This window comes from Merops nubicus, unplaced genomic scaffold (genome assembly GCF_000691845.1).
Source record: "Merops nubicus isolate BGI_N331 unplaced genomic scaffold, ASM69184v1 scaffold9277, whole genome shotgun sequence".
NCBI lineage: Eukaryota > Metazoa > Chordata > Aves > Coraciiformes > Meropidae > Merops > Merops nubicus.
The window spans coordinates 111,933-126,567 of NW_008622297.1; the positions used below are offsets into that span (position 1 = coordinate 111,933).

The following is a 14,635-nucleotide window of genomic DNA, read 5'->3' on the forward strand; positions in this document are numbered from 1 at the left end:
ATTTATGACAAAATTAGATGTATACTTTTACATATTTTTACATATGTTCATTTTTTCCCCTCTCTGTTTTAAATGTTGAAATGCTTTGTTTTTCCCCTCATGTCTAAGCTTTTTACTTTTTTTAGCAGCTCCTGTTATCACCAGAGAGCTACACACATATATTAGATTGTATCCAGTTATGACAAGGAAGTTTAACTCAACTTTCTGACACCTTTTTAAGATCAAAGAGAAAATACATATGTGAAAACAACACATCTTTATTCCATGAAACAGAGAATTATTTTTAAACTCAAAGATAATTTGCCTCACAAATATTACAAGCAGAATTTGGTATTTTTGGTATGAATGACATTGAAAAGACTCATCACTGTAGCGTGTTGCTGTTCTGTATGAAACTATACTACTTTCCTATATATTTTAACTAGGCTTGGGTTTTATTTTTTTACTGATGTTTTGAGCATTTGAAAGTCCTGCAATCTATTTTCAAATAGCCAGGGCTGATTTTCATGCAAGGTATACAGTGGTTTAAATACTTTCAGTCTGTTTGGAGCTGATGGGTTTAGGAAATAGAAGTTCAGCATTGCAGAAAAAAGTCACTTTGAACTGTAACTACTGTATCTCCAGGGTAGTAATTTTGCAGAATCCCACTGCAGGGTAGTGATTCTGTTATTTTATGATAGAGCTACTAGTAAGTGGTAAGAAAAAGAACCAGATTTTTTTTTATTATTATTATTTCACATTTACATTTCTTATATGCCTACAATTTAGTCTCTTTAAATGTCAAGCTTTTTTAAATTAACACTTTCCACATTTTGATGCTGTTTTTTTCTATTCTCCTCATAATAAGAACCAACACCAGTGATTAGAAAACAACAGCAGGTATGCTGAAATCTCAGTGATACAGATGTCCCATTTTACTTTTTTTCTGATCCCTTCTTTGAAGGTCAAAATAAAACTGAAACAAGCAAACTTACAAATTTATGTTCTCTGCATTCTGTAAATATTAAATTCTGAGATTTAATTCTGAGCGATGTGTCCATGTGATCTACCTCTAGGCAAGTCTCTACTGTCCTTCTTCCAAGGTGAACAGGACCACTCCTCTGGAGGCCATGTGTTCGTATTGCTCCTCTTGACAACACTTAGTAGTACCTGGCACAGTGTAAGGTGCCTCATGTCAGACAGACCCTCAGGAGGTATGACGTGTGACTCAGACATCCATCCACCTGAATCACAGCCATCAGCTCTTTGTCCCTTCCTGTCTGAACAAAAATATCTCCCCCTCTGAGCCCCTCCTTGGCTGTTTGCTACCCCACACAGAAAGCCACTCCAACAGCCAGGGTGGGAGAAAGAGGAGGTACAAGACCAAAGACCTTGTACATCTGTTCTCAGGTTCAGAAACATCCTGCACATAAACCCCATTTGTAAAACTGATTTTGCACAACCCTAAAGCAATGCAAAACTAAACTAACAAACCCACCCCCAAGGAGACACCTCCATTGCTGTGTGCCCCAGCCCTGGGCCACAGCAATGTGCTTTTCCACCCTCCTCAGCCATCCGTGCCCATGGATTGCAGAGGTTTAAGCTTCCCTCCAGACCTTTCAGGCTGTTGCCAATATTTTCTCCAGAAGCTGTGATTTCAGAAGCCATGCTGCCAAACACTACCCTCAAGTGATCAGGAGCCTGTCCTTGTTTTGGTGTCTGCCTCCCCTGAACCCAGCACCTTCCAGGTCTGATGGATAATCAGCCACTCAGAAGGTGAGTCAAAGCTGCACACAAAGCTGGCTGTCATTTCTTCTGAGTCCTGGGCCAGTGTTTAATCCACCGTACCTCACCCTCCTTCTGGCATCCTGTCTCTGAGGGCATCTCACATAGAAAGAGGAATTCTTAATACCACTGGCTGACAATTAAAAGAAGGATGGAAAAGTCAGAGAATAATTCTCTTAATTGACTACTTTTCTTACTACTTGTAATCTAGAGGAAATCTAATTAATTCTACATGAAGAACGACTATTCTGTAGTGAAGTGTAATTCCTGGTCTCTGGAGCTTCAGCTTACCAGTTGTCAAATTATCCAATTACACACTTGTTAAAATCCATTTTGGGGAGATTTTCATGGCTCGTAAATAAATAATTTCAAAAGCTTTAATCCTCCAAAGGAAAATAAAAAAGAAAGAAAAAAGGAAGGCCCCTGACCCCCAAATGGCACCTCAATGCCACAAAACACATTTAAAAATAATGTCAAGAAGCTGCACAGAGTGATATCTGCTGCTTTGCTCAAGCAAGTGTGGTGGATCTACCTCAGAGCAGAGATATTTTTTTGCTTCTTTTAAAGCTATGTTTTATTCAAATCACTAATCTGAAGGGAACCAATTAAAGCAGCATCCTGTTCATTATGCCAAAAAGGAAAAATCTTTTCATCACCACATCAATTAAGAGGTGGGAAGCCAACGGAGGCTGCAGCTCAAGCCAAGGATGCTGATGCGCTGGAGCGAGGCCAGGGCAGGGCCACCAAGCTGGCTGAGGGCTGGAGCACAGGATCTCCTCCGTGAGGTGGAGAGACCTGGGGCTGTTCAGCCTTAAGAGAAGGCACATGGGAGACTTTACTGCTTTCTACAGCTACCTGAGCAGAAGATGTAGAGGAGACAAAGCCAGACTGTTCTCAGGCTTGTATGGTAATAGGGTGAGAGGCAAAGGACACAGGTTGGAACATGGAAAATTCAATTTAAATACATGAAAGAACAAATGACCATGAAGGCCATTAAACAGCAGAACCTTTTTCCCAGAAAGATTGTGGGATCCCCATCTTTGGAGGTGTTCAAGACTCAAATGGGCACAGCCCAGAGCATCCAGCTCTCTGAGCAGGGCATTGGACTAGCTAACAGCTGGAGCTCTCTTCAGCCTCAGCTGCTCCGTGATCCCAACAACTCTTCAGAAAGATTCTCTTATTAAAAAGAGGGAGGGGACACAAGACACATCAAGCAGTATATATTTGAAGGAATATTCTTAAATCAGTATAAACTCTGGATCCTGCTGTGATTGGTTTTGCCAAATCTGAGCACAGAAGAAAAACTTTCTGTGATCTTTTGCATTTCAGTGAAAACAATTTAAGAGTCAGAATTAAGGACTGATTTGCAGTATTTACTACCACGCTGTACGGCAGTGTTGTGTTACAAAACCCTGTGGGGGAAACCTGACACAAAACAAAAGAGGAACAGAAGGCAGTAATCTGTTTTCTATAAACCCAGTCTGACTGTATTCCAATAAAAAGTAAGCAAACACCATCCCTCCTGCTGTTTTTCCAACAAAAAAATTTCAGATTTCTTTCATAATAATTGAGTCTGATTAACATAAAGATGTAAAGGTATTGGAAAAACAATCCAGATTAGGTGGTGCAATATTTTCAGTGGTTACTGGTGGTTCTAGCCACTCAGGGTGAGACATTTTAAGACATGCTGATGTTAAAACCATTTAAAGCACTTGCCTACAGAAAATGAGGTCCCTTTCAGCTGGCTGAAACTGGGGTGCACAAAACTTATCAAATTCACAAATATTTCAGACCTCAATTCTGAAAACTTGGTACTGTTTTAAACTCACAACATTTTTAACACCAATGGCTTTACGGCAGTGTGAAAACAGGCCAGGACATCTAAATCTTGGGTCTGTTGAAGCACAGATAAGTTTTGGGTGAAATTTGCTTTAAATTCAGATATGCCATGTTTTCCTGGTCCTTCTATATTTCATAGCATCATGCAACTGCAAAACAACACAGAAAGACTGTCAGGGCTGAAGGATTGGGCTGGTTTCAACACAGTTCAACTGCATGCATCTAATGAAGGAGAACATATGTAACTTGCACTTAAGGAAGAATAGCAGCTGCAACACAAAGCCATTTTTCTTAGGCTTTAATTCGTAAGAAAAATATCTTTGTGTTTGTTCCTGCTCCTCTAGGGAACCCAATTTTTGATGTTCCACATCAAATTGTGTGGCCGTCAGCAGCTTTGCCAGCAGCCAATCCAAGCCCTCATTACTCATTCCCCAGCTCAGACAAAAACTGGGTGACTGTTCTTTCTGTTACTGCGGGTGATTACCGTATTAGTCAGCTACCAACTGCAGCTCCAGATACACAAACCAGATTTCTAACCTCTTGCCTTCAACAACAACAACAACGCAATCAAGATCTTTTTCCATGAGCCTGTGGTAACCTTTGGTAGAAAAAGAATTGGATTAAACTGGAAGACCTGCTTGATGGTTTTCAGTTTGTCCACTGAAGTAGCAAAACATCTGGACTGATGTTGCAATCAACAGTCACCGTTTCATTGTGTGCTCCACAGGTCAAAGAAATGTCTAATTGTAAAGGGAAAGGGCTGGGGCTCGTTATTTCAAATGTTAAGAACTCCAGGGACGTCATTAATTCTGGAAGGAAAAATCCAAAGAATATGGCATTTGGTGGATTCTGCAGATAGGGCAACTTTGCCAACTGCTTGTATTATTTTCTCATTTCGTTCTCTGTACACAAAACAAAATGCTACGTGCTGGTGACTCCTGCGTCTGTCAGTTTGTTGGTAGCCTGCCAGAGCAAGGCCAATGCTCAGCATAACAATAACAACAGCAAGCTGAGACCAAACCAAGCCATTTTCAACAGGCAATTCTAATTGGAAAATTAACCCTGTACATTAGCCCCCTTGCAATGGAGCATTCCCCTCCTCGAACCCAGCCACATGGGACCAGCAGAGCTGTCCCACCCGAGGGGACCACCCAGCTGCCTGCCCCACCAGCTGGCTACAGCCAGGTGCCAGGATCACATCCATGGAGATAACTGACAACTACATATGGGAAAGAAGTCTTGCAGCTTCAGATACCTGTGATTCAATTAGTTTCTGAAGCATAACAGATTATTATGTGTTTACTGGAGGAAACATTTTCTTCTATTAGCTGTACAGGCTCATTACAGTTATTAGAATGGGAAATGGAATCTGACTCATGCATTGCATGAAGACTGATTAACAAGCTTTTGAACACAAAGTCCTTCCAGATGAGGTTGCCTAAAGCACAGAGAACTGATCCAAAGGGTGGGCTTTTGGATCCCAGCAAAGCTGTGAGATCAACAGTTAGTAAGATAGCCCATTCCTCTAAACTGATACAGCAATATTCCAGAATTAGATTGATACAACATTCCAGAATTAGACTAGGGACAGACATTTTCTTTTTTTTTTTTTTCCCCCTCAGTAATGACCCTGGAACAAGTTGAACCAGACTACTACTAAAATGTGCCAATGGTATCAGTTTGGAGGCATTGTCAATACAGAACTAATAAATAAGAAGCACCAGATAAAATGAAGGATTCAGGAAAAACAAATTCAATGTATAGTTATCTTGGATATCTATTTTCAGGAAAGATGAATTCAAATCAGAACTGGTAGGTGCCAAGAGATGTTATTGGGAGAACAGAAAGTCTGTTTTATGATATGAAATTGTAGGATCTTAACCTACCTCGTTTTAGGAAGGAATCTTATATACTTATGAAAAGAAAATGGTTGCTTGCGATATCACAGTGATCCAAAGGTTCCTCCCTTCCCTGCGAGTAGATTTCATCTGTGATTCACTCATAATTTGCTTTAAAAGGTCCCCTTCAGAAATGGGTAACATTTTAATTAAGTATTTGAAAACTTGCCGAGTATTGTCATAGCAATTTAAAAGCTATGAATTAGGAAGATAAAAGCTTGTAACTACTCTCTAGACATCTTTTTCTTTTTCATAAAGCTGACTGTCAGTGGAAGGGGTTTAGAAATATTCACTTGTTGAAGTTGGGTAGAGCAGCTGATTCTGGCTGATGTGACCCTGCACTTTGCTGCCAGGCAGAACCCAGGCCTGTCCCAGCCAAGAGCAGAGCCTCCCTGCACTCACTTTGGTCGTCTATATCCTACACATGGATGGAGATTCACATTTCAGCTCTCCCATAGAGAAGAAATTATTTCATCCCAAATCATCCTAATCATCAGCTTAGATTGGTAGAGAGCAAGCTGTAACAGCCTCCAACACCCTAATTCCACTCCCTCAGCACGGACCCCCCTGTATGCCTGAGCAGCTCCAGACAGAAACCAGCAGCACTCCAAACCTGAGGAGTGACAAAGCACCAGAGCAGAAAAGGGGGCCGAAGGAAGAGGCAGGGACAGCCACACCATCTTTAGAGCTGCACGTGGACCATAAGCTCCAACAATGATGGCACTTGCACAACCAGGTCTGTGCACCAGGGACCACGATCCACCCACCTCACATCTTCTGCAGAGGGGAAGAAAAGCCAAGCTGAAACCTTGGGCTAGGAGAAGGCAGTCTGGTTACCTTCTGGAGGAGCTTCAGCACACTGCCCATCCCCACACCCCTCTTCTGTAGGAAGGGACCAATGTTGTCTTTATGTTTCGTCATTCCTTGTTTGGCTCCTGAGTTCTTCACGGTTAGGCTATAGTTAAATATGTATATGTGCAGCACTGAGCACTCTGAAGCTAAGTCTGAGCAACACAACCAGTCTCTAACAGAACACAAACAGCACTAGCTAAAAATTAAATGGTTCAGATACAAATATTTATAAGGGCATTAACACCCAAAGCATTTTTAAAATCCGCTAGTGACTGGCACTGCCATGACAGCCGATTCCTGTAATTATTAGAAGCAATTTTAATATGGAAAACCTTCCTATATAATGGATAGCCTCTTTGCTGCAACAATTGATTTTATTTATTTATTTGGTCTATTTAATCAGCTTCTTACACTGATAGTATGCAGAATAGTTTCCTTCCTGTCAACGTTTTCATTAAATTTTTATAAGGAACATCAGGAGCAAGTTCAAACAATAAATTATCTAAAAGGTATAATGTTATACTGGTGTTCAAGTTTTGGATACAATTTATTTAATATGACTGCCATAAATTAAACTTCTCACAAGCCCAAATGGCTCTAATGGATCTGGGGACAAAACCATGTGCATCTGCAAGGGGAGAAGGGGCTTACAGTCAATGTTGCTTTGGTAACTGTGCTAGCCAGACCTTTTAACAAAATACCACCTTAAATATGAAGTTTGTTATTTGCTATCCATCGTAAAATAGTTCTGTTCAACAAATAAACACAACATTTACTTTTTATAGCTAGTTTATTAACCTGACCTTGTGAAATAAATGTTCCACTTGCTTTCCATACAATAGCAGCTATGGTGACACAAACACTGCGAAATGCTTGTGCTGGTTTAAAAGGTTATTTTACTCCAACACTACCAGTGATCCTTTCCTGGAGGTTACTAACCTTGTAAGTCATCTGAGATGAATGATAATGGGATCTTTCTTCCTAACAGCTAACCAAAGTTTGTTTATACCACCTTCATTTGCAGCTAAGAACAGGTCAGTTGGACCTGCACCAAACCAAGAGCAGAGTCGAGCGTGTGCCTGTGATTGCAGGGACAGCTCAAACTGGGACTCCTCCCTAGGGTCAGATGAGTAGCAATAATTCTTTGCCTTCACTACAGCCTGTGTGTTGCAAAGTAACGAGCTGGACATTGGTCACCAATGGTTTAAGCCTGTCACAAATCAGGAGTCTGTTCTCAGAGTTTTTTCTATGTTTGATTTAAATCCCTCTCTGCCTCACACCTCGCTTGACTGTCTTGGAGGCCAAAGTTGCACTGCTAGAAGATAATAAATAACAGGTTGAAACCAGAGAAATAATGAAAGCTCAGTTGCTGATACAAGTCTGTAATTCACTGTTCACCATTCACCTCTGCCTGCTAAAATAGTGCTGGGAGGGATGGAAGGCTGTCTTTGGAGTTCCTGCTGCTGCCAAGCAGACTGTAACCCCACCATTGTACCATTAATCATGTTTCAAATCCCATCGTTTTGTCCCATCCATTTCAGCTCTCTAAGAATAAGGTTATTATCTATAAACACACCTAAGGGCTGTCCCAATGTGTTAAGTGAAAAGCAAAACCAGACACTGCACAGGCACGTGAGCATAAAACTCACCAAGCCCCAGACCAGAGCTGGGTTTGATAAGGACTGAGGGAACCTGTCCTGCTAGTCCCTGGGAAGGTGAAATCTGCTAACTCAGCCCTAGCTCCAGGGAAGCTGTCCTGCCTGCCAGCATGTTTGAGATCTCTGGGCAGCAAGAAAGCTGAATTATCAACTTCAAAATATTAATATCTTGATTGGTATGAGGAAATCCAGGGCTGCTCAGCCACTGCTACTATGACTCTGCAGTACTCAAGGATTCTTGCTCTGGAAGGGAAAACTTCTCTGCTGTTTCCTGGTTTTACAGGTCAGACAAGATCACACAGTCTGTTAGAGATGGCATTAACATCACTTCATCTGTAAGGGCTTGGGAATCTCAGAATAAATTAATCTCTATTCACAGACATTTGTACACCTGGGTGCTCATCATCCAGCTGCCCAGCTTCCTATGTCCTACCACCACCTGAAACATCTGGTCCACATCCACATCTTTAAAACTAATAACGCCTTGAATATCAGGGCACCTACATTTGTATGAGCCAGGCTGACTCTAATATTAACTTGCTGATTTAGTAATTTAAAACACATATGCAGACAACAATTTGTCAAAAATTGAAGGTCAGGAACCTGCAGCCTTTTCAAGAAATTTCTGAAGGGACAGAAAGCAACCTGCATATATTTTTTTTCTGTACTCTAGGAGAAAGTAAACTTAATGTAGTGTATTTTATAGTCAAAGGATTACAGTAATAATGGATTTATAAACCCTGGGACCAACATCTTGCCCTATGAGCTTCCTGAAACAGGTGTTTTCCTGTGATTCAGATTATTAAATAAAGGGAGGGCACAGATAAAACAGGTTCAGGGCATATACACAGGTAAGATAGGTGATTTACAAATTCAAAGGTGGTTCCATTAAGAACCAGATCAGGTATTTTATTTTTCACCTTTTTCATTATTATTATTTACAGAACAGATTTCAACTTATCCATTTACCAGCATGTCATATCTGCCCTCTGCCTTTCTCAGTGGGGATTATCTTGTATGTACACAGATGGCTGCAGAGCTTGTCTGTCTCTCAGCATCACCTAATCATTAAGGTTCAACAAAAGGTGAACACCACAATTATGAAAGAGCTGACAGAATGTTTAAAAAGCAACAATAATCAATAGCAGCAAATGTACAGTTTGAATGATTAAACCTGTGCCATTCATCACCTAACAAAATGAGAGTGAAATAGAATAGGGAAGAAATATCAGAAGGAAGTCAAATAGGAATTGGAATCTGATTCTCTTTAGGATGCCAATAAAAGATATGTCATATTCTAGAAAATTCAGTCATGTTATTCTCACTGGCTGCCACACTACATTGAAGGTCCTCAACTTGGAAAACCTTTGCAATTTAGCATGTTCAAGGCAGTTAATGAACAAATGGACCATATGCCTCTTTAATGGCAGATTTCAAAGGTCTTCAGAGGTGCCAGGGTTTCTGTCTCAAAGAATATCCTACTACAGATCAATGTTAAGGGAATGACGTTTAAAGAGTATTAATATTTATGTTAGCTGGCAACAAAGAACAAGATAGAAGGGCTTTGCTTCGTCACTATTTACTTGTGATGGTTTTTGCTTTTCCAAGTGCCAAATTTTCAATAATTACCATAAAGTAATTCTCTGGCATTCCTTGTCCAGAATTCTCTGTCCAGAATAAAGCTCCATTGTTTCTCTAATTGTTATACCAAACAACATGTTCTTAAGACCCCTCTTCTCCAGTTCCCTGGCCACACACTACCTGGAGACACAGAGCTTGCGGTGAGGAAGCTGGCAGGGAAATGGGGACAGTCTTGAATAGTGCCCATGTAAGACATGCACAAATTACAGTAGAAACTGTGCTGGTGAAGAACATTATGCCATACAAAAATCTGCCTCTTCCACGGGGTTTAGTGGATATTTTAGTTTCTGTCAACAAGGCAAAACATTGCTATGTGGCTACAAAAGCCACTGCAAAGCAATCATGGTGAAAGGCCAATAATTTTTTATAACCCTGGATAAACATATCTGTCTGTATTTCATCAGGCTTAAGGGAAAGGATGATGCATTGCAAACATCCAAACAGGTGCTCACAGGTTCTTACAACGGTCTCAGATGAAATGTCTTCTCCAATGCTATCCCCACTCTGCTAACAAGGGCTGGCTGGGGTCTCATGAACAGCTTACCAAGATGGGTTCTGCTGCACTTTTAAATTAGGGAAGATGTTATTAAACTAACCAAAATATCAGCCTTTGTGGTACCCACACATCCATAAAACACACTCTACAGCTTTTCTCATCCATATCCTTGAGTACTCTACTGTGTCTTTGTGTTGCCATTATTGGTGTAGGCCCCCGCAGGGGTCTCAAAAGCTGGAATGATGATATGGCATAGGAAAAAAATACACTGGAGAAAAGCAAGGTGAGTACAGCAAGTGTCCTAATAACTTCAGCAGAAGGTAGGTGTTTCCAGTGTGTCCTGACATTGATATGTACATTTAAGTCTTTCCATTGCAGCACTTTGTAACTCAAAAAAAAAGAAAAGAGGATGCTATAAATTGGCCAATCTTCTGCTTTGCAATTTACAAATCCATAAGAGCTAGCAGAAAAGACTACAGAAAACAAAGATGGTGCAGAGGTGGACAGTGCTATTAAAGCTCTGCCTAATACTAAAGCAGTAAAATTGTTCTTTAGAAAAATTAACCTGTAATTGAAAAATCCAACAGCATTTCTGCTGGGTGCTTCTAAACATGAAATTACACGTTCCGCTAAGAAGCCCAGCAGAACTAATCCAAATTAACCCTAGTCTCTCCTAGTCTCCAGAAACTGAGGAATAATACAACGCTTTGTTTTCAATGGCAGATTTGTTTATTTATTTATTTAATTTGTAAATTGCAAACTGGCTTTGCTAAGATCACAGGGAAATTTGAAATACCAAAGTGATCTAAGTTAGACATCCTGAAAGGTCTGCACATGAATCATTATTTCCTATGCGTGAAGTATGACAAAGATTTGGAGATTTGTGATACCCTGGAGTTTCTTCCCTACACTCCAGTTAATGCAAAGAAAATTAGAACTATTCCCAGTCTGTCAGTAATTAAGAGACCCCTGCCATTTATCTTTGCTTTCTATTTTACCCATTATCCCAACACCTGTTGCCTTCTAAAATGCCACCTACTGAAAACTTTAGAGACTTCACGTGACTTTTGAGCACAGAATTTTGTGCTTCTGGAAAAAGATTCTTTTTCATCTTTTAATGGAAATGAAAGAGAGTGAGTTGATTTGTAGCAATTACCAGAAGAATCTATCTTTGTTCTTATGAACTATTTTTTGCCACTTTATCACTTGATACTATGACAATCATGGGCATGCATAAATAATACTAGTGTTTTCTGCAACCATTGGAATCACGAGGAAAGAACTCCTTTATCTTATCATTAAGGGATGGAGTGAATAAAACCCCCTACATTTGAGATTATGTCAATCAGATCACTTCTACAGCCTTAACCCTCAGCACTCCAGAACTTGTGTGACTGCACATCAGGGTCCCATCCACAGACCCGAAATCCACTTCTGTTAGCACAACCCAGCAGAGATCACCCACTGTTCAATAGCAGGAGCTTGCCCATACAACTCTCATTTGTTAGATGGCCACAGTATAAGCTGGGGACAGCTATTTCAACTGTGATAGACACCTTGGTAATGAAATCATGAGCCATTGCAAAGGAAAAGAAATCTTTTTGGTGAAATAAAGAATCGCAGCATTTGAGTAGTTTCTGAGCTGGTAAATAACAGTAACAGTAAGCTCTGTGAATCTGGAAGTACAGAGAACACCAGCTTTCAATAATGGTATAATTAACTGTCTATCACTAGGCAAGCATCCAGGTTACATTTTTTTAAATGCTCTGAGATTGATTTTTGGTTTTCTTTCAGTGCTAAATAATGATGTGTCAATATTTTCTAACAGATGCCTAAGAAATGGGGCACAGCCAGACCTTTGACAAGTGCACATCATCCCTAACAACAAAGAAATACGAAGGGGAGAAAAGAGGAAATACACAAAATTTCTCTTTGTGCTTTGAAATTGAGGATCTGACAGATTCTTCAGGTAAGAACAAGGCTAATGCATCAGGCATTTTTCAAGCCCTGTAGTTTGCACTGTGATGACGAGGCAACCGTTTGAATGCATTCAGGTGGAACAGACAGTTGGCTATGTACTGTATTTTATGTTCCCCAGGTAATTAAACATTACTCAGAAGTCATGCAATGACTTTTATTTCTCTTCTCACTCTTGAATATGGAATCAGAATCCAAAAACTGAAAACAACATGATTCAGGAAGTACTTAAGCACTAGACCAAATGTAAGAGTACTTGTGAGTCAAGGAAGACATATACCACATTGGACTGAAGGTTCAAGTATGCAGCTTTATACAGCAACAGGAGTGACTTCTGAACATTGGTAATGATGTAAACTCAGCTTCTGCCTCCAAGAAGTCAGTGTACAGGTCAAAAAGAGCATGACTGGGCCTTCTGGGGGAAGTTGTGGTCTCCCCTCATGTGGTTTCACCAGTGAATGAAGAAAACTTCCTAATTTAGTATCTGTTTCTCAAGGTGCTGAAACTTGCTGTGTGATCCCCCCTCTTTCAGTAAATCATTTGTATTTGTCAGACACAAGAATTGTAAAGCAATAGAAACAACTCTCAGAATGCCAGATTATTTCTTACCATAGCCAAAGGGAGAACTCCTACCAGGTCCTTCTGGCTTACATAGATCTTGGAGATTCCTAGATCAGATGTTGTATCTCCAGGATATTCTACCTGCCATGTGATGAGCTGGGTCCCAGGTAGGTCAGTTAGTTCTTCAATTTCAAAATCAATCTGCATAATTTCAGAGGAAGGACCATCCGCACTGCAAGAAAGAAATAAAAAGAAAGGTTCCATTCATGGGGCTGATAAGACAGCAATATAATTGCTTTTATATTAATAAAACATTGGATTAAGGCTCTTCCAAAGAGAGGATTTGGTAGGATGATGGATTTAATAATGAATTAATAATTTGCACCGGTCTTAAGATTTCCGGGTATTTCTCATAGACTCAAGTGGCTTAGTAACACTCTGTGACATGGCTCACTAAGTATCACTCCATTTTACAGGTGGAGAAACACAATCAAATCAAGATAAAGCTAAGGTTAAAGCTACAGCCTAAAAATCCTGACTGTATGGCTCTCCCTTTAACAGGCACATTTTATTTCCTCCCTGTTAAAGTAACACACGAGCACACCTAAAGGGAATCACTCCTTGAAATCATAGAATCATGGGAACCTACTGCATTAAAAGTGCTTTCTGCTTTTTAAAAGAGAGGCATGGAAGGGAGGTCACAGGTCAGGATGGGATCCATGAACCAGGGCAGCAGGGAACAGAGGATTGGAAAACTTGGAATTCATTTTTGGCTATGCTGCTGCCTGGCTGTGTCTGTCTTGAGCATCTTTTGTCCTTTGCTAAACTAGGAATTATGGTTAGTTTAGCTTGCTGCAAGAGAAGAGAGTTACAAAACTGAATTATCTTATACTGGCCAATACTGCCAGGATCCTTGAGTTAAACACACTATAAAAGAACAAAAAGTTACTAGATGTGATTCTCCAGGATATTCTGGCAACATTTGGGTTACTGATACCTTATCCATGCTACTTGTCTTTACACGTTGTCCTTCCTAAGGTTACATGGTTCATGTAAGTGCCTATCATAAAGTAGAAATGTAACAACAGAAAACTGGGAAGGGGCTCCTTGGTGCAATTCCTGCAAAGCTTCTTACAAAATCAGCTACTCTATAGAAAGCAGTGCAGTAAAGCTTCTATTGTGTACCTTGGCAAGGTGAGTGCCCCAGTCCAGTGGTATTTATTGAGACAAGAAAATCCCAATTTACTGTAAAGTTGTTGAGGAACACAGAATTTCTTAGCAGGGCTGAAGTCCAGGGGGCATTGAGAATGACAGTGCTTTTACTTCTGAAGCACTGAAGACCAAACAGATCTTCAGCATTTGTGTGAAAGGGGAAAGAGCAGATTTCTTTCAGTGGGATAATACTCAAGGAGAGAGAGAGAGAGAGAGAGAGAGAGAGAAGGGCACAACACTGAAGTGTCACAAGTCACTTACGCTGGAGATTGCAGCTAGAAAAAAGAGGAAACACGTCAGCCACTGATTAGAGAATCCCAGAACATGCCTAAAACCCAGCAGGTTTGTTTTGCTTTTCTTATGAAGAGCACTTATAACAACAGCCCCAGACTGGGATCTTCCCAAAATACTCAGATATTTTTACCATGCTGGTTAAATCCAATGCTTTATCCAAAGCTACTGCTTGAGGAGTTGGATCATCTTTAAGGTGTGGATGGTAATGGATGTATTGAGTCCTTGCTGTTCTGGATGGGGTTTAAAAGGAGCCTCTGTGTTTCCAAAATGGAACACATTGTGTTCATTTATCACTTCTTCATGTCAGGGGAAAAAAAAGTGCACAATTTCTGAACTAGCACTGAATGCAGTCTTATTTCATGCTGACCTGGGCAGGATCAGAGAGCTGCTTTATGCAGCTGTGCCTATTGAAATGCAGTTACCTTAATTGTATGAGCAGGAAT

The 14,635-nt window shown here is 40.4% G+C and overlaps 1 protein-coding gene across 1 annotated transcript in view; it reads right to left on the bottom strand.

The window, feature by feature from the left end:
- Positions 1 to 14,635, bottom strand: part of LOC103777191 (transmembrane protein 132D-like) — a gene marked incomplete at its 5' end in the record, with an annotated part of 247,145 nt that overhangs the window by 78,006 nt on the left and 154,504 nt on the right. The window contains 1 exon segment of the mRNA XM_008944733.1: positions 12,735 to 12,918. Within this exon segment, the coding sequence (XP_008942981.1) occupies positions 12,735 to 12,918 (184 nt within the window).